Here is a 27,966-nt window from a genome sequence, read left to right as displayed (position 1 = left end):
GAGAGAGAGAGAGAGAGAGAGAGAGAGAGAGAGAGAGAGGGAGCAAGGCAGATAAAGTGAGAGAGAGAGAGAAAATAACTGCGAGTGATAATTCAACAGGTAGCAGTGTGTGGACTGATAGGGTTGTTACAAGCAGCAGGGACTGAATTACCACTGCCGTGGATGGACCCTGTCACCTTTGCACATCCAGACCAATATTTGGAACTCACTCCATGTTCACTGATAAGTGGACACAAGGCTGAGGCACTTCAACATCTGAACGTTATTAGCTTAAATTCCAGCTATCGGGCTCAGCATTTAGCGTTCAGTATCACGGCAGCTCAGCGTGGAGGAATCTTTCAGAAACAAGACAGAAGCATGTCAAAATATTGAGATGAACTGTGTTGATCTGCCTCGGCGAAGCCCTGTTGGTGAGAAAGTGTGTGGCGAATACGGGGAGCGTCACAATACAGGGAGATATGCTCTCTGCTTGGCTATTCATGTCCACTGTCAACCTCTCCGAACTAATTAGAATTGATTTATGATGGATCAGCTAGCTTATCAGGTGCAGAAAGGAATTACCATGGCTAGCCAAGGGGTGAGAGGGTCATCATCGAATTGTAAAATCAATTTGCATTGATTGTAAAAGGTTCATTTTGCGAGAGAGGACACAGTCAAAGGGATTAAACTTAACCAGACAACTTTGATACCGGCACAATAGGCTTTATTTTTTTTACTTTCCTTACCAGTCTGTATAACACACACTCCAAAAGCTTATAAACGCGAGTGCGTTCTTTGACGCCCCGAGGCACATCACAGAGATTTAATATTGACGTAGAAGTGACATCTGCACTATGGCTGTAATACCTGCGGTTTTGAGAGTAAATCATATATATTGTGTCCAATCCAAGGGTGAATTTGTAAGATCTACATTAATAAAAGAAGCTAAAAGAATTGGCAGCGCTATCAAATCAGGGCTGGGTGGGCGGAGCCACGTCTGAGGTGTCAAAGAGCAGGTTTAATTAAGCAGGAGAGGATCTTTGTCTTTCACAGAGCGCCTCTCAAATTCACCGCCAAATCCCTCTTTCAGTCCCTCTTACCTTCAATCGCCAGCATTGCCCTTAATTCTCGGTTCAGCAGCTCAAAGCGTCTCTCCAGATCGTGTTCCTTCTCCCTGGGCAAGTTGTAAAAGTTCATCAATATGTTAATTACTAAATCATTAAACACTTAAAGAAATCTTTAATAAACATTGATTCGTGAACTCCCCAACACCTTCCCTACCTCACATTAATCTACTGCAAATAAGCGATACACAAGCAGGAACAGAGGGGGCCGAGAGCGGTGAAATGGCGGGGGGGGGTTCTTCGGCCGTTGGAGTATCACACGGCAAATTAAATTTCGCCACTTTCAGATGTATTGGAAATGAGCTAACTCTGTCCCTAATAGAATTTGTCCTTCACAGCCTGTTCGGTGACTAAAAAGAAATGAAAGAAAGAGAAATTATCAAGGCCCTTTTAATTGAGCACTTAAAAAGCCATTTTCCAGTGATATAATGTGATTAGAATACTTCAATCTGTCATTTGCGAGAGCTTTGAAACTCTGTCTCTTTCTTCTCCTCTCTCTCTCGCTCTTTATGCAGAATGAACAGCCGCCCAGATTTCTGTACGTCTCACTCTCACTTTTAAAGAAAAGGATGAAAGGTTTAAAAAATGAACATTATCATCTTTTGAGGCAAAAAATAACTGCGAAAGTAGTTAAAAAAAGAGGGTAAATATGTGGGTTATTGTCATAATGGCTTCCTCTTTTAGATGAATGAAGTCATTTTTTCAATTCTTCTTTTTTTTTGGTTGATCCAATTCTCATAATGGGTGGAATAATACAGTCTTTGAAATCACATTATTGCAGACGCGTCCGTTCTGATATGCCGTTTTGTCCGCTTTACGGTGGAGGGCCACCGGGGGAGGGGTGGAAGTGAATGAGGGGCCCGACCTTCTGACTGGGCTCAGGTCTCCTGGGAAAATCATTTCAAGTGTGGGTCTCAACATATTATAGGTGTGTGTGCTCAGAGACCACCGCTTCCATTGGTAAGGGCTGGAGAAAGAGAGAAAGGGTAAACATGAACTCACAGCAGAGAGAGCTGGTTCTGTCGGCGGATCAGAGCATTCTTCTTGTTGACCAACGTAAACCATTCCTGCATCATGGACTCTTCCTCTTCTTTATTATTGCCTGGAGACACACATACACAAAAAACTGAGCATGTAAAACCTTATTATAATATTATTGCCATATTAAAAAACATTGCTGTGGTGCAGGGGTTTGATAACTAGGTCTGGGGACCCCCAGTGGGTGGCAAGTGGGTGCTAGAAGGCCTGCTTTAAAAAATAAAATTAAAACACAAATACCTTAAAACAAAGTAAATTATTTAAAAAAAATCTGAAAATATCTTTTAAAAAATACAGAACTCAACATTTTACCATTTCATTCTGGTTTCTAAACACTGGTTATAAATCATGAGATTAAATCAAAAATTATTTTTGTTTAGCCATCACAAATTCCCACTAATTACTGACATGCTAAATATTATCTTCAAACACCTAGCCAATAATTAGACAATTAGCCAAGTTCCTGCTAGTTACAACAAATCTCCACTTTAAACCTTAATAAAACTATTTAATCTCTAAAGTCTGACCCGTTCTTTAAACAGACACCTTAACAGAGAGAAACACACACACACACACACACAGACTTTTGACCGACTTTCTCTGGCACAGATAAATTAAGCACTTTTCTCACACCTCCAACGAGTATAACGTGCATCAAATGAGATTATCTGACAGGCTTTTCTCAACAGCGCAGACTGACACGCACGTTAGGAAGCCATCCAGATGTGTGTTCACTACCTACATATTAGACACTTCACAAGGTACTGCCATTGTCAGTAAAACAGAGATGACTCTGGATTAGAGCAGGATTAATGCAGGCTGGTTACTTTCCTCCGCTGACTGGGATTAAAGCCTCAACTCTGGTTCTTTGTGAAGCCTCAGAGCTTCAGATCCGATGTACATCCAAAGCACATGTCCTGTGCCCGAGGCCTACATGTGCGGATGCCAAACTTACATAGTCGGAAACAACAGGTGGGGCCCGCCCATTGCTCAAAGGCCGTATGTGTGACAGTTAAGAAACTCAATGACTCTTATCATTCTCATGGTAAAAAATTAGCTATTAAAATTCAATGACTCATGAGTGAATGTAACTGAATATCTGGAGTGCAATGTACATGCAATGTTTTTGTTTGTTTGTTTGTTTTTTAAAGAAATAAGTGTCCCTATTATGGATTTTTGAAAATTACCTTTCATGCAGTGTGTAACACAGGTCTAAGTGGATGAAAACATCCTGCACAGTTTTAAATCTGAAAGTGCACCCGTGTACAGTATAAAGTTATTGTCTCTCAAAAGAAAGAGTCGACTCTGAATCATTGAAACGAGTCGTTTTTAAAACGAATCCCAAGCCGTTTCATGTTGACGTCAACATGAAACGTTAGCATATTGCCCGCCCACTTGTTGGTCTTTTCGCATTGGTCTGAATTAAAATGCAAATTCATTCTTTGCCACTAGGTGCCCCTTTTGGAGCGGAAAAAATAGCGGTTTCCCCGGTAACGCTGTACACTATTATGGATTTTTGAAAATGACCTTTCATGCAGTGTGTAACACAGCTCTAAGTGAATTGAAAACATCCTGCAAAGTTTTAAATATGAAAGCGCACCATGTATGAAGTTATTGTCTCTCAAAAGAAAGAGTCCACTCTGAATCATTGACTCTGAATCATTGAACGAGTCGTTTTTAAAACGAATCCCAAGCCGTTTCATGTTGACGTCAACATGAAACGTTAGCATATTGCCCGCCCACTTGTTGGTCTTTTCGCATTGGTCTGAATTAAAATGCAAATTCATTCTTTGCCACTAGGTGCTTTTGGAGTGGTAAAATAGCTGTTTCCCCAGTAACGCTGTACACAAAGCATGACAAACACTACTTTATCAGGCATTACAGGCACGATGAAATTAAAATGAGACCAATCTGACCAATCACCGCAGATTAGCGTCACGCAAAGGAGGGGTTTGGAAAAATGAATCGTTGAGCAAGTAAGGTAAAAATAAATGCATATTATAAGACAATGAAAGTGTTTTTTGACCTTGCATGCATGTCAACCTGTTGTTGGGGACTCCCAAAACCAAAATATGAACCTTTCATTACCCAGGGGCACTTTAATACTTTTTATTAATTACTTTAATACTTTTATTCAGCAAGAATGAAATAAATTGATCAAAATTGACAGCAAATACTTAAAGTTACATAATGATAATTCAGCTTTATTAGAGCAAATAATGAATACATTTTAAAACATGTTCAATTACAAACCAGTTATTTTAAATGGTAATACTATTTTACAATATTAGTTTTTGTACTGTAATTTTGATCAAAGAAAATCAGCCGTGGTGAGCATAAGAAACTTGTTTCAAAAACATAAAAAATTCTTAACCACCCCAAACACTTGTTTTAGTAGTTTCATGGCAGAAAGTTAATAATATCACAAGAGACAAGAATTAACATTTTGTTGGTTTTGTCTGACTAAACGATGCCATCCCAATTCAACATTTTATTTGACCTCAGAAGGTATCAAAGGAAAGCAGACACTATAGAGTTTGGTACTTTGGGCCGAGGGGTAAACCAGCCTGGATTATTGTAGTCAACTTTTAAATAGTGCAGCTCGGAAGGGATAAAGTGTGCAGTGACAGGTCATTGTAGCGACGCACAGTCAAATGAAACAAGCAAATAATAAATGGTAATATTAAGCTTGTGTGACATTGTAAGAGAATGACAGATTAGCAGCCGCATCCCGGAGGCCAATGCCTGAGCTTCAGCACTGACAGAGCCCTGACAGCATGAAAGAAGCCCTCGCTTTACCACTAAAACAAATAACACGCACACAAACACACTCTTCCATACGCATTCTACAGTGCCAACACTTAAACTATGACCTTTGATGGGGACGACCCAAATAACTGATGCCCTGAAATTGCAAAAAGAACCAAGTGAAAATAAACAAACAAACTTATAGCTTTTTTCTTTTTAATTTAGATTTATCTGATTTAAGATCATGTAAATCACCAGCGTTATTTTAGTATCAGTGAGACACTATTGTGGTGTTTATTTTGAATGTTTAAATTTTTGTTTTCCATCTTTATTTTAATTAAGTTTTAGTTACTTTGTTGTGTGTTTTTGTCATTCTTAGTAGTTAAAAAAAAAAAAAATGTATATAACATTTTTATTAATTTTATTTCAGTTTTAGTTTTAGATATTTTTGTACATCAAGGTAAACTAAATTAAAATGAGAAATATTGCCTTGGCAACTAGCTGAAATCATGTTTTTATATTCAATTTTATTTCAGTCAACATTTAACAAAAGTACCAACAATGTTTTTATAATGGTTTTCATTTTAGTTTCAGTTTTAGTTTATTATGATTACCCTCAAGATCACAGTTAAAAATGCCACAACATATACAGTTTACACAGACAATACATTTTACAATTTTAAATAAATGAAAGTATTTCCACACTACTAAAGTGTCACAGATATACTCAATGTAGTAAATTTTTAACCCAAAAATATGGAAATTTGATGTCTGGCTGCATCTCTTGGGTGGTTAAACACTTTTGTGTGTGTGTGTGTGTGTGTGTATATATCTGTACTAAAGTAATACAATATTATATTAAAATGGTTTTGTGCAGTTCTACATAATATAACTAGAAAACCGTTATATTACACAGAAATTGGCATTTGTAAAATACAAAGAAGTAGAATTTGCAAATAAATAACACTTTTTAAATTATATAAATACAATATTATATTAAAATGGTTTTGTGCAGTTCTACAGAATACAATATAAATAGAAAACTTTTATATTACACATAAATTGGCATTTGTAAAATACTACTAATAATTAAAATTTGCAAATAAATAACACTTTTTAAATTATATAAACAATTGTAATCATTTATCTCCAACATTTCATTAACTTTTTTTCCCCACATGAATTTAACAATTTATTTTCTTCCGAGAACTGAATAAAATCGAACTAAAAATGAATAGAACCTTCTTCTCTAGCCTGGCTGATCTTTCCCAATAGCATTCACTTTGGAATGAAGAAAGGTAGTACAAAACTCAAGAGAGACCGTCACACAAGCACGAGGGTCCAGGCTCGTCTGGTAGGCCCGAGGGCCTGTGTCCATGGTGGGGTGATCTGGCCTCAATAGCCAAATAAGATTAAGATAGTCATCTCAGCCACTGTTGCATTCAAAACAGATAGCATTAATGAAATCCTCACACATTTCACAATCTGCCCCTCTTTCCTGCTAACATTTACTGATTATTTACGGCTAAAGCACACACACACACAGACAAAACAAACCATAAGTCACCCAAATGTGAAGTTTCATGAATATTTTTAGGTTACATCAGTTAGATATATATATATATATATACACCTGTTAAATTACAAATACACCCCAAACAGCTCCAGACTTGACTGCCGTGATTCCAAAATATCAATTAAATATCTAAGCTGCTTTAGCGACTTATAAAAACCACACCTTGATATATGGAAAACATTAGTGTACAAGATCTTTCCAAAAGTTGCCAGAATGCCTAAATAAGATTGTTTTTCATTTTCAAGGCATGTAATTAGGCCAAATGCTGTGAATAGAAAATTAATTATGTGAATTGAAGGTTCTTTTTTTTTTTTTTTTAAATTAGAACTTTATTTAGATATTTACAGAATGATAAAAACCAAATAACTCCGTAGTAAACCTCCACAACAGGGGGATTGTTTTGCTTGGCATTTTGTTTAATTACAAAATTCCCCTTCATTTGATTTAGATAAAAATCTTTCTAAAGCATTAAGAAACCAGAACAATTACAAAGTAATCCTGAGTCCTGCAAAGAGCTGGGTGTCTTTACTGAAGGGGAAAAAACAGGCTGGGGGTGGAGAGAAGAGGCCATAAAGAAAAGAAAAAGAAAAGAAATATATTAAACCCTCTGATCACAGCAAGCTCTTCTCATTTCTTATCCACCCGTTTTCTGTTTAATCCAATACCCAGTAATCCAATTTGTCTATCGGAGTTTGAAGGGGAAGATCTCCACTCCTCTGCCACTCAGTCACTTTTTGAACATTTACGATTCATTTTAAGTGGGCTGACTCTCCTCACTCATTCATTCTGTGTGTCTGACTGCCGTATCCCTCTTTTTTTGTTGTCAGGAGTTAAAATGCATGTAAAAGAGAGGGAGAGACAAATAAAAAAAAAAAAAGGAAAAAGAACAAGAACAAGATGAACAAGGTTTTGTGCGACTGAGTATATATTGCAAATTAAGTTACAGAATAGAATTAATAATAGAATAGATATAATAAAAGAGAATTTTAAAGATTCACCAACCAAGTTAACCCTAAAATGCAAGCATGGACCATTGAACCATAAAAACAGATTTTATAATATGACATTCAGGGTGAAACACTGCAGCCAGAGGTCCTTTCCTCCTTTCTTTCTTATTTTGACAAATACTATCATTTCATTCTATCACCCACTTTAAGCCTGCTTTTGGGAGCGCTGAACACAGGGGCAGAATCAAGGGCCTTTGGAAAAAGCTGCGTACTTCAGGTAATTAAAGCTGGGTGAGTGGCAGACGAGAGCGGTAAAAAAAAGATCACCTGGTGAAGCCCTCCAAAAAGGTGTTTCATTAAAAGCCTTTTACCATACAAGCACAGCACAATGTGTGGACGCCGTATTTTACCACTTGTGCTCAACAGGCCCTCAGAGCAGCGGCTTAAGAACAAGAACAAGATGAACAAGGTTTTGTGCGACTGAGAGGAAGCTCATTAAGGCCCAGTCAGGGAGTCTTTCTGAATATGCATGAAGGCAATAATCAGATCTTCACTCGTCACTGAAGGAGAGCGGTGAGTACAAAAGGATTGATTTAATTACTTTGAGTGGGTCTGCAATGTGGAGAAGTCTTGTTAGCGTGGGCTCGCCTTGCGCTGCTCTGATGGAAGGTAGTTTAGCTTGCCTTGAACCACAATACCTAATCTCAGGATAAAGCCCCAGCCACTGTGCTTTAAGACGCCTATCACTAGTTTCAAAATGGACCGAACACATTTTCTCTTGTTTAAGCCAACCTAGTTAACCGCTAACCTTTTCCCCTGTTTGCTATTTATCCGGGGATCGCCTCTTTAGGTGACCAAGACACTGAAAAAGCAAAAAGAGGCATATAGAAAATCTTTAAAAGCTTAAAGGGTTAATTAATTTGACATTAAATTTAAATTAAATCACTTTAAAATATCTAAAACAGAATAAAATAAATCATGTTAAATCTTTTAAGGAAACATTATCACTTATGATCATTTGATGACAAACCAACATATTTACACTAATGGAACATGAGCAGCCAAAGCGCATTTCAATTTAATTCCTGTCCCCGTCACTAGGTTTTCAATTGCCACCGGTATTATTGACCTTCAGTTGCTTGCTTTGCGGCTTATGAGGAAGGATTCATAAGCAGAGCGGCATTACATCGAGGATAGAAGAACCGCAGGAGGAAAACAGGATCGCTTAAGTCGCCCTTAATGACAGAAAAGTCTTGGCTATACATACACCGTTATCATACATCCCTTCATGTAATTGTTTGAACGTTCAGTGAGGGGCTGACAGAAGATAGGCTGTAGCTTAATACTCGTCTCTCACCCGCCCCTCAGCGCTGTTAACACAAACAACTCCTCTGCAAACACTGCAGTCCCCCAGCTAATAGCAGACACCTCTCACTTTATGTTGAGTATAGAATAGATATAATAAAAGAGAATTTTAAAGATTCACCAACCAAGTTAACCCTAAAATGCAAGCATGGACCATTGAACCATAAAAACAGATTTTATAATATGACATTCAGGGTGAAACACTGCAGCCAGAGGTCCTTTCCTCCTTTCTTTCTTATTTTGACAAATACTATCATTTCATTCTATCACCCACTTTAAGCCTGCTTTTGGGAGCGCTGAACACAGGGGCAGAATCAAGGGCCTTTGGAAAAAGCTGCGTACTTCAGGTAATTAAAGCTGGGTGAGTGGCAGACGAGAGCGGTAAAAAAAAGATCACCTGGTGAAGCCCTCCAAAAAGGTGTTTCATTAAAAGCCTTTTACCATACAAGCACAGCACAATGTGTGGACGCCGTATTTTACCACTTGTGCTCAACAGGCCCTCAGAGCAGCGGCTTGGATGAGAGCAGAAACCTATCCCGGTTAATAATCTCATAACAAAAGCTAAAAGACATCATCCTATTAACTAGTGGTCCCCAGCGCTAATGCGAGGTACTGCCCTGTGCCTCTGTATAGAGAACGCAGCTATTAAAAAGGAGTGTGTGAACAGCCGGCAGGAGACTCCGTCAGACCCGGGCCCTCTTTCACCCTTTATCTGTCCCCTCTTGTTCGGGAGCTGTCAGTGATATCATGAAGCTGGAGGAAATCGTTGCCGACATTTGTCAAAAACGTTTCATTTTGGGTGTTGTGTTTTAACAGAAACGTGCAAAACGAGAAGATGGAAGTCAACAACATTTCTGTTTTGCGATTTAGATATCGTTCGATTCTTGGCGATAACTCGGAAGAGGAATGCTAGTGACACCTCCCCCTTTCCCTCCAGCACCTCCAACTCCTTGTTGCACATTTTACCTTTTTTCTTTTCTTCTTTCCTCTGTCCTTTCTTTCTCGGGGGGGAATATTAAATGAGTGAACCGGCTGAAAGGCGCTGAGTCGCAATGACAGAAAAGTCTTGGCTATACATACACCGTTATCATACATCCTTTCATGTAATTGTTTGAACGTTCAGTGAGGGGCTGACAGAAGATAGGCTGTACCTTAATACTCGTCTCTCACCCGCCCCTCAGCGCTGTTAACACAAGCAACTCCTCTGCAAACACTGCAGTCCCCCAGCTAATAGCAGACACCTCTCACTTTATGCCGAGTTTGGCAGGGGCAAAGCAAACAAATGGCAGATAATAGATTTTTTTTCTCCATATACACAAATTGGATTGTAGTTTTCTCCTTTTATGTAATATTTAAGCAACTCTATCACAATTATGGTTCTATTACTTTAAAGCATTTTTTGACATGGAGAGTAACAGCGGAGACTATATGAATTTTAGCCTGGCTGTCTGAGTAAAGCTCCGCGAATCACAAATATGTCCATCTCTGTCCGCAGCCCCCTACTCTATTAAACTGTGTTTGTATTCCCCCCTTCTTTTTAATCAATAAACATTATCACAGGCTGACAGACTATCAGCTAGTTTTGGCCGTTTCTTGCTCCTTAATCCCTGGGCAGCCTGTCCACTATCGCAGCCTCACGATGAGCGTAACAGCCAAGACAGCCAGTTTACATTACAAAACAACAATTACAGCCCTCTTCACAACAGCACTTGTGACAAATAATGATGCAAAATGATAGAAGGTTGGAAAACCGATGAAAAGATGCTCAATGGATAAAACAGTTTGAGTTTTTGTCTTCACGTTTATGCATTTGACAGATGCTTTTATCCAAAGCATCTTACACTGCTTTCAAGGTATATATATGACCAAGTTCCTGGGAATGAAACCCAATATTTTGCAATTGCTAGCACCATGCTCTACTCTTTGAGCTACAGAAACAATAAAAGATTTGATAAAAGTTTTTTTTTAATACTGTATAGTCAAATCAAATGCACATTTGTTATATATAAGGTCAGGACATATCAAGTAAATGCACAGTAATTTGTTGGAATATATGCAACAAATAAACCTCTGAATTTAGAATAAGGACGGCAATATAAATATAAATACGAAGGGGTAGACACTGAAAGTGCCAGTAATTAAAATGTAAAAAACACGGGAAGCAGAGGAAAGATCAGAGCCGGCTCATTAGCATTGGGACAGAACTGGAGAGGCAGCGGTGTATAGTGGGACCTACTCCAGAGCTCCAGTGAGAGCGGTTGGTGGTAAGCTCCCTGTTTCATTGTGCTTTTGTCTTTCCTCCGGGTCTACCTCACAGCGGGGAGCAACGCTAGCCCCAGGTTACACAAGGGAATTATGGGGAAAAAATGATTTTGACCAAGTTGGAGAGGACTCAGTGTAGTCCGACGTAGGCTTCATGTGCAAAGATGATGTTCTTGGTGAAATGGCAGAGAAGGTAGAAATGAAGATTCTTAATCATATACTCATTGAATCCATTCTATTCAGTTCAATCTACTCATACAGTCTGGAAAAAAACTCTACAGACCAACAGTGTTCTCTGAAAATCATACATCAGTATAAACCTGCAATAGTTATGCAGAAAATATTAGACTTTAGCTATGCATGCATTTAAAAAGACTGTTTATTAGTGAATTATCCTACACATTTTAGCCCAAGGGTTTGGTCGTGATGATAGCATCCACACTGGCGGACTAGATGCCTCATGTTTTGATGGAAAGCGTCTCCATCTCACCCCTGCCTTCCCCAGTCGTAGTGAAATGGATAAAGGTCTAGTTGGATGGGTTTATCGGGTAAATCCTGCTGGTTGGCCTGCTATCTTGGATGATGACCCTGAAGAATGTCAACAGCTCATTTCCCCAAAGCTGGAAGGAGTCACCATGGAAGTCATAATCTGCTCCTCCGCAAAGCCCTTGATTCAAATGCCGAATCTCTCCATCTTTTCAAATATATATTAACAGGAATCGTCCACTCCTGCGCACCCATAACACTCAGTTCTGAGAAGGAAATGTTTGGTATCAAATAGTCCAGCTTTCAATTTGATAGAATTGTCTTTAATTGAATGCCTTTACATTGTGGTTACAACAATTTACTCGAGGAGGTCTGACTACAAACACTGGTCTCCATAAAAAATGACTTGTAATATTGTTAGTATAAAATACTAATATTTTTAGAGTTTCTGACTGTACATTAAAGAAAATCATGGTGCTAGAAAAGGAATGCTGAATATATAAATTAGACGCTACTTTGGATAAAGTATGCATAATTGCTAAGTTTTCACCTACTATAATTGCTTGCTTCTGATTGGTTCATATACTTGAATACTTCTTGCCCAACATATTCATGCTCACACCCTGCATCTTCTGCTCCTACCAACAGGACGACAGCAACACCACGAGACACCAGTGTGATTTTTTTGGCCATATTGTCAGGGGTCGTCTGGTTGACACTAGCTGGCCTCCAAAAAGAGCCCAGGACCAGATGTTACCGAAATGATCAACAACCAAAGCAACAATAGCTTTGGGGGAAGGAGAGAGCAGCATAAATTAATGGCTGATTTCTCTGGCTTTGATGGAATTAGCGGTACTTCTTTTCTCAATGTGCCATGTGAATGTCCTTGCGTTAAACGTTTTTTTTTCCTATTCTCTTTCTTTCTCTCTCTCTCTCCCCTTTTCCCCCCTTTTTGACAAGTAAGGCCACCCAGCAGAAAGCAACTGATGCAAAACCCCCAAGTAATCCCAGTGTTTATCTCTCCACTGTGGTAAGTCTGAACACAGACCCCATTATCTCACGGATTTGAGCAAACTTTCATTTATTTGTTGGCCTTGGGTATTCTCTTTCTTCAACTTCGATGCCTGAGTTTAGGATCCCCTGATTCCCCTATTCCAATGTAAATAGATTTGCATAGTGTCACAATGCATCTAGCTGAGGTACTGATTAGCTGACAAAGGGGAGGCCTGTTTGCAAGGGTGGGGGGACCCCAGTAGACATGTACATGTAAAAAGGTGCCTTCCAGGAGGGAGCAGTGAGCACATACATATGTATCTGTGATTGCATGAAGATTCTCAAAATCTCCACACAGCCAAATGGAAAAGGGCTGCTTGGATTCCTGCCCCCATCTCTTGCTCTCAAACCAAAACTAACGGTGTCAACTGCACCTGATTTAACTACTAAAATCGACACAAATGCACAATTTCTTCTGAATTTTCTCACAAAGAATGTGATTTATAGGCATTATATGCCAAATAAAAAGACATTTAGATGACATGAATTAAAAGGATAGGTTACCCAAAAATGAAAATTCTGTCACCATTAAATCATCTTCATGTTGTCCCAAACCTGCACAACTTTCTTCTGTGAAACACAAAGAATAATATATTGAAGAAATGTTGTTGTTCATACAATGAAAGTTAATCTGGTGTTTTTTGGATCTTGACATTTATCGACATTGTATGCACAAAAACAGTTCTTTTAAATATTTTTGTGTGTTCCACATTTTAGGGGTGAATTATCCCTTCCAGCATTTAAATGTAATTGGTGTTTATTTAAATGATGTATAGTAATATTATGTAGCACGAACATAATAATGCTAAGGAGGACTTTATACGGTAGATGCTTTTGACAGTCATCTGAAAGGCTGAAAATCTTGTGGGCCAGCAGGTGTCAATCGTTTGAAGTTACAATAACAAACTACCATTACATATGAGCTATAGTAGATATTTAAACTAGCATTAACAAAAGATGGCAGTCCTGGCCCCACCTACAGTATTTGAAACGCAAGCATTTTGGTAAGACATTACTGTGTGTTAAGGACAGGTTGTTTCCATTTAGGAGTATCTCTGTTATCTCATCGACTTAGGACCTCTAAGCTCTAGCTCTCTGTTTACATACTTGAGGTGTGAAATTCTGGGGGGTTATCAGAGCTTGAGCAACAGTCCATTTAGATTCACGCCGAACCCTGTGAGATGCTGAAATGGCTACCTGTAGAGATGACAAATTAGCACAAGCAGCAAGGACCCGTCAACACCTGCAGAATGTTTTTCTTACTAATATATGATTTGCTTTTATTTGCTTAATCTGCTTTCCAAGTAAACGTCTGAGCAAACGATTGCAGAGGGTGAAACACATCTGCTGGTCCCTGAGATTTTCAGCATTAAAGATGACTGTCAAAAGCATTTAAAAGTTGTTGTAAGCATTATTTAACTGACAAACTGGCTTGTGATAGCATAATATTACAGTGTACCATGTAAATGTAGAAGATATTTTGAAGAATGTCTCAACTCTACAATGACACTTTCATTGTATGTGGAAAAACACAGGGACATGTTCCACAGAATAAAGTAAGTCATACAGTTTTAGAACAACATGAGGGTGAGTAAACCAATTGTCATTTTTGGGTGAATTATTCCTTTTAGGCCAAAAGGTACAAGGAAAGAGAAGACGGAATTTGGCAAGGCTTGGATTGAAGCAAAATGGGCTAGATGAGTGTGGAGGTGCTACTCCCTCTGCGTTGTAGTCATTTCCCTCCTGCAGTGTGCCTTTGCATAATTTGCCCCTCCTCCCCCATTAGAGCCATCGACTCGTCTCCCCGGGCCATGTGTTAGAACAAATTTGAGCAGTGTCATATTGCACGTATTTCAACAAGGCCAATACGGTTCCCGCCCAATTTGCTTAATGAATTAAGCTGAGGAGAGTAATGGATGTGCTAACACTATTAGTCGCCCTCCACACATCTGCATTGTGGATTCTGGCGTTTTCTTTTCTCCCCACTATAACCCTCCCATTTCACCCCCCTCTCTTTCTCTCCTCAGGTTTGCTTAAGGACAAATTGATAATGAGTCTCCTCCCTACAGTAACTATAAAAGTCGCTTCCCTCGCTATCTTTCCATCTCTACTAAGCGGCTAACAGCAGAACAATAGCATTTAAATGGTCATTTCCATTAGCTCAAATGAGCTGTTTTGGGTGTCGTTAGCGTGTTTTAGCATGCTAAAGGTGGGCTGGGGAGAGCAGCCGTGTGCTGATAAGGTTCAGGTTGTACGTTAGAGGAATGTGTAGCCTAGAGAGGCCCATACAAAGGGAAATTAACAACAACTGAGCTAGCATAGCAGGGCTGTTAGCACGTGAATGCCCCTAATTACAGGCCAACCCCGCGTCATTACACTTAATTGTAAAGTGTGTCTTAATCAGTTTCCATATGAAAAGGTCTATTAATTAAGTGCATGACTGAAATTCAATTATGTTGTCAGGAGACAATTTGTAAACCAAATAATGATCAATTATGCAAACAGAGTCCAGTGCGCCAAACTGTTTTGCTAAGCCTTTTTCTAGTTGAGAACTTCTAGGAAAAATCTTATTGAGTTAAATTAGAAACAAATTTAACAACCACACATACTGACTGACATTCAAAAGTGCAACTTAAAGAAATATTTTAACCGTCAAATCTGTCAGTGTGTTCACAAACCTAAATATGTGTCAAATAAATGTTCATTTAAAAATAATGCACATGCTTGCGAAAAAGTGGGGTGTTGCGCCCATGGGATGCAAGTTCAAATCCAGCCTGTTTCAAACAAATCCAATCTCCTCTCTACTGTCCTCTACACTAAAGACAAAAATCCCATAAAAAAGAAAAAAGACAGACACCAGTGCCACAAAAACACAACAAAAAATAAAAAAAAAAAAAAAAAAAAAAGCCCAGCAGATCATTGAGGTCTTGGCTGGCGTTGTGGAGAGCGGCTCTCTGTTTTTCCGCGCGTATGAAGCCGCAGTGGCACGGCACTAGCTGCTTTTGGCTGGGTCTTACAGGAATGGCAGTCAAAGGGGGGGAAAGATGAAAAGGCCTCAAGATGCTTCAATAAAGGGAAAATCTAAATGACATGTCTCTCAATGCAGGCCGTATCTCCCGCAACCAACAAACCCTTCCCCCCGACGCCCCCCTCCGCAGACACTATCCACCCCGTGCGTTTTATCTTAAGATTCTCAGACAATGCCTGGAGGATTCCCCTTCTCTAATCTTCCTTAAAATCCCCTTTCATCCAACTGTTAAAAGAATGTTTGAAAGCCTGACACCAGACCAAAAAAAACCCTCTTCACATCTGGGAAAAGCTTTCGGATGGAGGGCTTGCTGGTTGGGGGTTTGAATGCGAAGTCAATGCAACTTAACTAATTAAATTGTTTTTGCCTCTCGAACATTCAAACGGCCTCGGAGATTAAAAAGGGCTGATGTGAGGCGTTTTCCTTCTCGCTTCCAGAGACCATTGCAATAAACTGGACAAATGCAAGACTAGTGCTAATGTCTTACAACATGCATTAATTGAGGCTAAAAGTCTAACCTGTTTATATTAGGTAGCGAGAATACGTGACTTCACAAAGGCGATCTACGCTGCGTGCGTAACGGTCCGGTGAGAATTAAAACCAGCGGGAAGAACAAAGGCCGCAAAAGCCAGCAGCTGAAAATGGACCATTCTGATGTTAACCAGCTCTTGAAGTCGAGCACATAGTCCAGCACTAAACCTGAATAGGCGGTCACCTCCTGATCCAGCGCTGGCCTTTGGTCATGCCGATAAAAGCCATCCTTATGAGCCGAATTCCTGCGTTTGTCTCCAGGCTTACTTTTCCGTTACTCACAGTGCACGCTTAGCAGGAAGGCTAAACGAGGTCTTTGGTCTTTAAAATTAGAGTGGACAAGCTACTGAACTAGCATGCAAATCCCATGGAGGAGAAAGAATAGGACAGAGGGAGAAGAGGGAAAAAAAAGAGAATTGAAAGAAAGACAACAGGAGAAAGAGAACAGCAGAGAGGGAGAGAAAAAGAGTTTGCGATTACACCGATAAAGCCCGGTGCGTGCCGATTGCGAGAGACATCACAAAACCCGTCTCGTCCCCAGAACCGGGGCGAGTATTATGCTCTAAACACTTTTCCTTCTCTTACTGCGGAAAGATTATACTGGTTATCCTATTAATGCAGCTGAAATGCCATTCTAGTGTCTTTAAGCTCTTGCATAGGAGGTCAAGAGGACTATGCCACCGCTTACAAGCATGCTGTGGATGTAATCTTCCCAAAGTTACAATAATTAATGTTAAGCTTCTTTAGCAATACGTTTCTGAAAGAACTTGCCTGATAATATACTTAAAGCGGTGTTAGCTGTTAGCTGTTGTCTGAGCTCGGAGACCATTTCCCCATGCGACTCACGTAGCCAAGCTTAAATCTTTAGTCAAACTAAGGGGCTGGTTACAAGCATGTTGCCTTAGCCACACAAGCAATTCCATTTCAGTCTTGGCGGAGCTGAGATCTATAAACGCAGACACTCAAGCAATTATTTCTGCATGGCCAACACTGCCTTGGAATGTGGGCATGGTGAATTAATGTGGGAAAACTGAGGAGGGAAAAGCGACAAAAAAAAAATAGGACTGACGTTTTGAGACTGAAATATAAAAGGGTGCACATCCGTTAAGAAGCCCGGAAGAGGACGGCCACGTCTCCGTGAATAAAACAAACATAACGGGCCTCTTCTGACACCACTGTGCGTCTGTTTTTCCGGCACAGACTACTGTGATGGCTTGTCTGTAAACTGCATTAAGCTGATGATATCCGTCTTGTATGAATTTCTGTGACCGCGGCGGAGAAAAAGAGAACGGATTAGCATGCAATAAAACCTGTGTCAATCTTATCAGACTCAAGTGCAATTTTTAAACATATGTTAATCTCACCTAAAACTCATTCTTTTCCTCTGTGCTTTTTAAAAAATCTCTTATCGAGAACTCTGTAGGTGTGTGGGTTTTAGAGCGCCTTTAAATGCCATTATTTTCATAATTGCGTTCATTGTTGCAGGTTATAAAGCAATTTGAAAATCATATGTGTGCATAAATGCATGCTGAGCAGATGTCAGGGAGATGCATTCAGAGGCTTGCTGAATATCAAAAGCCGTGCAGATAACATTTACACACATTTCAATGCTGCATGCTGAAAAAATTTCAATGTGATTCGGGACGGTATTGTGCTCCGACAGAATGGCGAGTGCGCGAATAGCTCTCCTCTCTCGCTTTTGATTTTGCCAAACGTTCAAAATTGATATGTTTAGAAAATCGGGTGACAATAACATATTTAGACGTAATTCCAGGGGATGTGGGCTAACTGAGGTAATGGTTGAGCTGCTGGCGAGTGAGTGTGTGTGAAGGACACTGCTCCCTCTGGTGTGGGAATAACAAGTTCATTAGGCAGGAGCCACCGCAAGCCTCTGTGTTCCCCCGAGCACTCTGCGTTCCGTTTACGGCCTCCTAGCCCATCAGCAGCTGCATCATTAGGGCTCTGCCATAATTAAGAGCTGTTAGAAAGTGAATTCTCCAACTGCAGATTAGAAAATTAAACTATTTACTGATTACATATTAATAGAAGACAACAATGGCAGTCGCCATAAGCTTGGAAGGCAACCAAGGAATACATCTGTGTACTTAATTACCATAAACAATGGTTGCATGGAAATAGAGTTTTATACGCATTCCCTTCTGTAATACGCCTGATATCAGAAGACACTTGACAATTCGTGTTCAATTATCTTCATTCTTTAATGTGCTGTGAACTGCACACAGTAAATAAATTAACCAGCCCAATTACTGTGAATTCATCTGGGAAACAAACGCAAAAAACCAGCAGACTAAGGCAGAGCGTATAATGAGAGGGGGAGGGGGTATTAGGGATCACGAGTAGTTCTTAATACAGTTTTTATATGTATATAACTATAACTTTATATGTGTGCATACATACAGATATGCATACACATATTTATTTAACTTTTGCTTATTTGTTTGCAGTCATCATTGTATGCATATTGTGAATATATATTCTAAATATGTGACCCTGGACCACAAAACCAGATCATGTTCCATGAAGATATTTTGTAACCGTATATTTCATACCGTAAATATATCAAAACTTAATTTTTGATTACAAATATGCATTGCTAGGGACTTCATTTGGACAACTCTAAAGGTACTTTTCTCAATATTTAGATTTTTCTGCACCCTCAGATTCCAGATTTTCAAATAGTTGTATCTCGGCCAAATATTGTCCTATCCTAACAAACCATACATTAATGGAAAACTTATTTATTCAGCTTTCAGATGTTTTCAGAAATCTCAGTTTCATAAAAAAAATACCCTTATGACTGGTTTTGTGGTCCAGGGTTTCTCTGTCTACACACACACACACACACATCATAAGTTATATATTACTATTATATTGGGCGCAACCCTAACTGTACATATCACATATATTCATATGTCATATATATTTATCTGAATAATTTCTAGTGACATAAAAAATAATTACATGCTATCAAAACTGAGAAATATGTAGTTAAAAAACTTATGACAATATACAATACTTATTTATAATACTTGTACTAATACAGTGCAACACAGCTTAGCATGATTATATTAAATATGTGTATTCTGAGCATAACATATGACATTTGTTTTGTGTATATTTAGCTATAGAGGCTGTTTCTGGCAGACTATGTTGTCTGTGAACCTGACAGCGGCGTGAATGCACCTGTTTGCAGTGCTGAAATGCGTGCACTAGCTCAGACAGGTAAGCACATTAAGGTGAGACTTGTACATGGGGTCTGGTGTGTAACTGTGCCTCTTATTTCTGTGTGTGAGTGTGCAAATCTTACCGAAATGTCTGGTTTGGTTCTCCACCTGCTAGGGCATTCAAGCCATTTATCATTCAGACCGAGAAAAAAAACCCCCTTCAAACAGACACAGTGGCTTTGACTTCAACAGGGTCCAGGTGAGTGTGAAGAGAGCGAGCGAGGGAGGGATGGATGGAAGGTTGGGCAAACACAAAACTCTGATAGTCATGATATCATCCTCAATGTGATGGAGAAGCACAAAAATTCAACCGTCTACTTTCCCCTCCTTTTTTCAACCCTCGCTTCCCGATGCTGCCCTTGTGAGAAATGATTGTTTCGTATCAGCATCTGGATGGAAGGAAGCTTTTCTTAAATTTTAGTTATTGAGGCGCTGGAGTCTCAGAACGGAGCTCCATGTTTTAACAAAGGCTCCGCAGCCCTTTTTCCCTGCAATACACACCCGAAAGATCGCCCCACATCCTTTCATATGTGTATATGCGAGGAGAAGAGAGAGCGACAGAGGGAGAGAGAGAGGGAGGAGGAGAGCAAACACATGTATCTATTAATATGTGTCTTTCATTATTTCAACATTTCCTTTTCGGTCCAGCCCCCAAACAGCAGCCCTCCCCATTTCTCTTCCTCCCGTCTTCACCCTTTACCCCTCTGCTGTATCCCCCTCTCTCCCTCCTTCTCTCTCTCTTCTACAGCATATCATTGAAGGCCAGATATGGGGTTCTGTTGCGCATGGCTGCACGGTACTGTTCAATAGTGGCTGGCTGGCGGACGCTATCAGCACTAGTTATCAGCTCCCATGAAGGCTCTCTTATCACGGCGGCCCAGAGAGCCTCCCTGCATCCTCACCGCCCCTTTTCATATCCCCGCTGCCGCCCCAACATCCCGGCTTCAAAGATTCACACTTCCCAAACTCCATAAGAGTTTGTGAACGCTCAATTTGCCAAAACTGTTTACAGTGTAATTGGGCGGCGTACCTGTGTCCATGAGATAGCGCAGACGTTTCTCCACACGCGAGGCCCGCGTGTCGATCTGCCTCTGCTCACTCTCCAGCGCCGCCAGTTCTCCCACCACGTACTGACTGGTGTCTTTGAACGCTTTCTGCTGGGCAAGAACAAACGAGAGGAAGGGGGAGTGATGAGAGGTTCGAAATGAAGCATCACATCCTGGGTTTATATAGCTTTTTAATACCAGGGGAACAGTGGTCATAATGATGACTGGTGAATATTGCTTTAATTAATTAAGCAAATGAAATGTTCCTTTTTTCTGCTTTTTTTTTGGAAATGACGTACCGCTGTCCATTTTTAAAAGTGATACAAATGACATACAAACATTCCTAAATTAGGCTAATTACTAAGATGAGGTTAAACATTTTCAATAAATAATTTTTTGTTAATAAAAATAAAAATATTTAAAAAAGTTAAAAAAAAGAAAGATAAATAAATAAATAAAAAGATTAGATATATTAACATAAAATAAAAGTATTGTGTTAAAAATGGAGTACATGTTTATAAAATCAAATCAAAAAGAACTACTCAGAGCTACTGTACCATAAAGTTTTCTGACTATGTTTAAAGCTTTATTTTTTTATTCTATATTTATTGCCTTAATTCCTGGCATAATAATATCTGTTTCTGCAGTTACGGACTGTAGCTTTAAATGCAGAGGTATGACTATGTGCATGAATTTATTACATTAACATATTATACATGTATGATGAAAGTATTCTACTGTATGATAATTTTTCTGACACGGTTTGAAGATTTATTTTAATTTATTTATTGCCTTAGTTCCTGCTGTAATAATATCTGTTTCTGTATATAATAACTGTAGCTTTAAATGCTGAGGTTTGACTTCATATGTAAAGCCTCAGGCAGGAGGGTGCACTTACACACCAATATAAACGCAAAACGCTAAATGACCTCAGAGAGAATCCAGTATTACAGCAGTCTGGAGACTGACACACAGAGAGACCAAATTGAAATATACAGGAGAGGTGGGTCAGTGCCTAAGGGCCTATCAGCAGGGATCTAAGAGATCTACGCAGCACATGCGTGTCCTCAGATTCACTCATGTACACATTTGGGAACACGCTCCCTTTCTCTCACACACGTGGCCCTGGTGGCAGCAGCACCCTCTGGCTTGTGGGAAACACTGGAGTGAGGGATGAGATGGTGACTAGGGAGAAATAGAGTATTTAAACTGCACGCTTATTTCTGAGTGTGAGATAGTGACAAGCACTCCCACCCCCTCTTTATTCCACTCGTTTATCGCCCCCCTCTGTCCTCTCCTCCTTCCATCCTTCCTACTATTCTGAGATAGAGGGGGCGGGGAAAAAGAGTGCTAATTTAAATTCACATCCTAAAGATTGCTGCAAAAATATATATATATTTAGTGCTGATGCACCTTATTTCATAATAGGAACGAGGGAAATGGGAAAGAAAGTTTTTTTTCCATCCAAGACAGCACTTTTTCTGCCTGAGTCCTCCTGCTGTCCATCAAACTCCACCTTCCTCTTCCTTGCTGCTCTATCAAATACTTCTCCCACAAATCAATTTTACACATGATCAGCCCCCTCCCCTCTGCTCTCGCCTCTCTGCCATAATTAAGTGTTGAAATTTCCATATATATTATATTAATGCAAACATCATTCGCTGGGTAATTCAGCTTGAGCTGGGTAATGGGCAAGTTCAACACCCATTAACCCCTACACAGAGAGGGGCAAAGCTGGTCTCTACTGACCTTCCCCTCTCTCTCTTTCTGTGTCTCTATCTATCTCACTCTTCCCAGGGTATGTTTCTCTATTGCTCTGGCCTTAAATATGGTGCCACAATAATTAAAATTTCATTAGATCAGCCTACATGGAGAGAATAAACGAAGATGGGACAAGAAAAGATAATTATATATATATAGTGAAAGTGAAAGGAGTGAAAGAGGTATATCTACTACTCTGTCCATTTCCTTTTTTTCTAATCTTACAATTATCAGGGAACAGCAGTCTAACTTGGCTGCTCTCTTCAGCTTTAGGGAAGAACAGATTGACATCAGTGTTAAAAAACCTCTCTGGCCCTCAGACAGATGTGAGTGACTGTGTGCAGGTTTGACGTCTAACTATGACCTGGTATCATAGACAACATCAGTACGAAAGAACAGCTCTGACTGAGAATTTAAATATGCATTTAAATACTTCATCTTCAGTTGGCTTTCGTCCTTCTGTCTCTGTCAAAGCTCCTCTCTCCTCGGGTGCCCGCTTTAGATCTTCAGGCACTGATCTCTGCCTTTTAACCTCTGAAACGAGAGAAAGAGAGATATTAAACGATGATAGAGTTCATTCTCACCTGGGCACAATCACAAACTCACTATAACTGAATATGAAGACATTTTTCTTTATCAGATGAACCATTCAGACAGATCGGACATCTTCATTAAAGAAATCACAAAGTGTATAGAAACACCTTATACAGCTGTTATTAAACTGTTAGCATTCTTGAGACACTTCAAGATAAGTCTTCACATTAAGCCTATTTAACTAGAAAAATAAACCTGACTGCAACAGGCTTATGCATTAAATACATTCATTTAATGATTACTGAACTGTTCAACAATGTAAAATCCTCCATAAACTTTATGCAGTCAGTGACAACGAAAGTAAAGGACCTCACCTGGCCTGGTCTCTACGTATTGGCTGAATGATTTGAGCTGTGTTTTCCTAACTGCAGACTCCTTGTGGAAGACAACGGGACTGCGCAGATGTTCCGTTGCCCTGCGAAGACGCTCTGCATGCAATTCATCAACATTATTCTATAAAAACATAAAAAAAGAGAGAGGGATGGGGGGGGTGCAGCAGAGTAAAAGAGCAGTTAACTTAAAAGTTGAGCAGAGTCTTTTGATTAAAAGTAGCTTCTGATGCCGGTCGACATTAAAGAAAAGAACAAATTAGACACACATGGCCAAGAAATGTTTAACGATGGAGCGGCGTGCCTGAAGAACGTCCGAGGAAAGGTTCTGCAGCATTTGGTACATCTCCGAGTCCCACATTAACTCACAAGCACAAAGGAAATAAGGCAATTAAGTCTACTTTCAACAAAACCTGAGCCAGAAAATGTATTCAGATTATGCAAATTAAAAGCACTATTGTCTTGGAAGCGAACACGTGTTAGCAGCTTCTCACTGCGGCTTCCAATCACCTCAATATTGAAATGTGTTATTATGTGCTGGGCCCAATAAGCCAAGCAGACTGGAAAGCGAAACGGCAGCGTTCAGAATAACATTTGCAACGTCAATAATAATAGGAAACGTCTAATAAAGTTCGCAATTAGCGAACACGTTCCACTGCTTGAGACTGAGAGGGAGAAACATTGTTAGTGCAGACGCTAGCTCACTGGTGTGTGTACGGAAACCGCACAGCTAATAAAGACAAGTGTGTACAGACACACACACACCGCCTCTGGCCTGTTTATTCTTAAATTATAACTTTTGAAAACAAAGTTGCAATTAGCGTGTCCCTAGAGGACAACAAATTTAGCCTGATCTCAGAGATGTTCAGCGTCTCTATGTGTGAATATTAACAGTTATAGCTGTTTATCCAACTGACCCGACATGTTTAAATGAACAATATCAGCTGTCTAAAGCCCTAATTTGTAGCTCCTCTTCAGCCATCTTGACAGATTGTAACTTAACTTTCAGAGATTCCTACAGGCTGGATGAAACATACCTGTACGTGGGTCAATGACATATCAAAGTAAGTCCCACTTTATAGTAAGTGGCCTTAACTACTATGTACTTAATTATTGTGTTCATATTGTATTGCAAAACACTTTTGCTGCTATTGAGGTGGGATACGGGTAAGGTTAGGGACAGGTTTGGTGGTATGAGTAGGTTTAAGGGTGGGTTAAGGTGTAAGGGTAATTATAAATGTAATTACAGAAATTAATTACAGATTCATTTACATGCAGGTATTTTTTTTTTATATAAGTATATGTAAAACATGTACACAATAAGTGTACTGCATCAAATGATTAATTTAAATGTAAGCACATAGTTAATGCCACTTAATATAAAGTGGGACCTAAAAGCATATATGATAAAGAAACATGCATCAAGATAACTACATGAGTTAACATGAACAAATGAACAATACTTCCTCAGCCTTTATTAATATTAATCTCAACATTTTACTGACAGCACTGTGAACTAACATGAACAAACATTTTTAACTAACATTAAGAAAGGTTAATAAATGCTGTAAAAATATATTGCTTATTGTTTTTAATTAATGTTTGTTTGTTAGTTAATGCATTAATATTAACAAACGAGACCTTATAGCAAAGTGCTCTGAAAGTTTTAAAATATATTTTAAGTATCTTTTCTAAATATCATGAATAATTAATTCATAAATATGACTACACCACATTTTACAACATGTAACCCCCCTCCCAAACACACACACACACACACACAAATACAATTTGAAGTCAGAAATGAAAAAGCACGCTTCTCATAGAATAGGTCTATTCAAATCATTGTAGGTATAAATTTTTTGGGGAAAAAAAATTAGTTGATAGACAGGACAGAGTGGGAGAAATGAGCAATACATCACAACCCACTTAAACATATGTTGGCAATCTGGGGGTGAAAAAGAAAAATGTAATTTCACCTTAAATCCGCCATTATAAGTGGAACGCACTGCAGTTATGACAAAAAAAAACAAAGGCGTGAGCGTGTTACATGTTAAAACGACACATTCAACAGCCTGGATCTCTAGAGACAGCTCAACAAAGCCCTTTAACCCCGTCTGATTCCTCTCATGTTAAAATCCAAAGAAAACAAACAGGATTCAATCCCAAAGCCCCGCTAGAATCCTCGTTTCCCGAAGGACCCGAGGTCTCCAACCCTCGCTAACCAGCCCTTCCTTGAAACACCTGCCCCCACGGCCCCTAGGTACCCCTGGCTGGGGCAGATATCAGGGCTATCCCCACATCACGATCGGCGCTTTTTAATCTGTTATCGTCCCGATCATTATTGTGGTGGTGGGTATTATTTTGGCAGAGGTGTGTGTGTGTTTCTGGGATGCGTGACTAATGTTGCGGTCTGCTGCTCATTGCAGGCGGTTATCGTGTGCCACCATGGCAGCAGGCTCACAGTGCATAGAGACAATTGCTAATGAGACACAACCGGGAGCACTGGGGGACTGCAATGTGTGTGCTGGGATGGTGGGGATGGTGGTGGTGGTGGTGGGGGGGGGCATTCTGTCCCGCACCGTTCTACTATAGCCTCAAGGAGTTGTGGGATGGGAGAATCCTCCAGGGATGGAGCGGTTGATTCAGATTTTGTAAGAGTAAAAAGACGTTACCACAACATCAGGCCTTGAGAGAGAGAAAGAGAGAGAGAGAGAGAGAGAGTGTGATCGTAATATGTTTGTCTTAGAAAGGCAAGAAGCAAAGGAGGAACAGATTTGATACTCAAACTTGCATACAAGTTGCAATGGAGATGAGGGTTGAAGGTGGGAAAAGAAAAGAGAGAGCAAGAGCTGCTCTTTCTTTAAAACCCCACTAACCACTGGGGCTCAGAGCTGCAGCGCTCGTAACCCTGCTGATCCTCCCCTGGGCTTTGGCCTGTTGTGCAGGCCTGCAGGTCTGCAGCAGGTGCTGGACTGTTTATACAGACAACAAGACCCTTGCCACTAAAAGCCTTTTCATAATGAAGGCGCACTATAAATTACGGTTAAATAATCAACTCACTTATAGTAACTAGGATTGCAGTTGTACTGTTACTTAAAAATAATTACCAGGTCTTGACAATAGTGTTCTTTTTTTGTTTTTAAATAAGTGTTATACTTTACCATTCAAAAGTTTGGGGTCAGCTAGATTATTTTTATTTTTTTTAAAGAAATTAATTCTTTTTCAGCAAGGGTGAATTAAACTGATCAAAAGTTAAAGACATTTATAATATTACAAAATATTTATATTTCAAATAAACGATGTTCTTTTGAACTTTCTATTCATCAAAAACTACTGAGAGAAAAAAAACTATTAGGGTTTAAACTAAAATATTAAAGCAGCACGACTGTTTTCAACACTGACAATAAGACATACGTTTCTTAAGAACCAAATCAGCAAATTAGAATGATTTCTTCATCATGTGACACTGATGCTGAAAATTCAGCTTTGCCACCACAGGAATAAATTACATTTTAAAATATATTAAAATAAACAAGTTATTTTAAATTGTAATAACATATAATAATATTACTGTTTTTACTGCTTTTTTTTAATCAAATAAATTCAGCCTCAGTAAGAGACTTTACAAACTTTCAAAAAGAAGTGTATGTGAAAGAAAATGCAGAAAATTAATGATTTGTCATAGCAGTTTTCAATAAAAACTTTTTCTCTCTCAAAAATTGTAATTAAACAAAAAATAATTGAATTGCATGTATAAATTATGCTATTATTAGTTCATTATTACCAATAATATAATTGGGTAGATATTATTCTTCTCTGACCCAAATCAATTGCTTTTTGAGCAACAATTTTGCATCACCTTCATCAGGTCTGTAAATCAGTCTCTGGAATCTAACCTATTTGTGGCTAGGCCTTTGTGAAATCTCAGCCAATCATTTCACACCTGCTGCAGTGCACTGAATGAGGCCTGTCGACCCAAACAAACACATCACTGCAGTTATTGTGCAAAGACCCTGCTAACATCTGCTCACAGGAAATCTCCTCTGTCAGCAGAGAGAAAGAGAGAGAGGGAGAAAGGGGCGAACAGGTGCAGGCAGGTAGTCACCAGCATCTCTGAACATGCCCTGCAGTCACCACCTGGGGGCTCTGAATACAACAGCCAGATAGGAGGTCATCACACACACGTACATATAAGCACCAAGCAGTCAGCGGTACACAGGTATGCATGTTCTTACACACACAATGCTGGTATTTAATAAACACGGCAAATCAATCTAATGCATGTCAGCGTCCTGAGCCACACGCTGCTGTCGATACTTTCAAAGCTCTCTTCTCTGTCAGAAAAGGTCAGGTGTGACATGAGGTGATGACTATAATGTCGTTCTGACTCGTTCATGTGTTCTGGCTTAACATATATAAACACATGATGTTCCTCAGACGAATACTAAGAGAGCGCGAATAAAAGAAAAAACAAATCAACCTCTCTTGGCCTTTTACCTCACCCAAGGGAATGATAGATCCAAGCAAATCATTTCATATTGTTAAACGACCATAACATAACAAGTCAAGTCGAGCTTTATTGTCATTCCGCTACATGTGGGGGCATACAGTGGAACCTCACAGGACCACAATGCTACATAAATACAGACATACAACAATGAAGTAAAACAGTATAAACCTATACACAACTAACATACTGACAGATTTTGACTATAAATATACTATATATATAAATGGTTACCTATACATAAACTAAAAAATACAAACTATACAAATGCTTTACATAAATACTGTACATGTGCAAAGAGAAACATCGTAAGTCAAGCAGCTGGCTGGGGAACAGTGCAAGAT

At 39.4% G+C, this 27,966-nt stretch overlaps 1 protein-coding gene across 4 annotated transcripts in view; it reads right to left on the bottom strand.

Annotated features, from left to right (window-relative positions):
* Positions 1-27,966, bottom strand: part of LOC107744614 (EH domain-binding protein 1-like) — a 152,346-nt gene that overhangs the window by 7,162 nt on the left and 117,218 nt on the right. For 3 of the 4 annotated variants that reach the window (XM_016558397.1, XM_016558418.1, XM_016558415.1), the window contains 5 exons: positions 23,098-23,236; positions 22,623-22,723; positions 20,413-20,539; positions 2,106-2,205; positions 1,080-1,153 (listed from right to left, as the gene is read on the bottom strand). In XM_016558397.1, coding sequence (XP_016413883.1) covers positions 1,080-1,153; positions 2,106-2,205; positions 20,413-20,539; positions 22,623-22,723; positions 23,098-23,236 — 541 coding nt within the window. The remainder of the gene's footprint in view (positions 1-1,079; positions 1,154-2,105; positions 2,206-20,412; positions 20,540-22,622; positions 22,724-23,097; positions 23,237-27,966) is intronic. The other variant, XM_016558407.1, reaches the window with a different exon arrangement.

This window comes from Sinocyclocheilus rhinocerous, unplaced genomic scaffold (genome assembly GCF_001515625.1).
Source record: "Sinocyclocheilus rhinocerous isolate Xijiao unplaced genomic scaffold, SAMN03320098_v1.1 scaffold851, whole genome shotgun sequence".
Taxonomy (NCBI): domain Eukaryota; kingdom Metazoa; phylum Chordata; class Actinopteri; order Cypriniformes; family Cyprinidae; genus Sinocyclocheilus; species Sinocyclocheilus rhinocerous.
The sequence above is the reverse complement of the archived record's forward strand: the minus strand, read 5'-3'. Positions and strand labels throughout refer to the sequence as shown.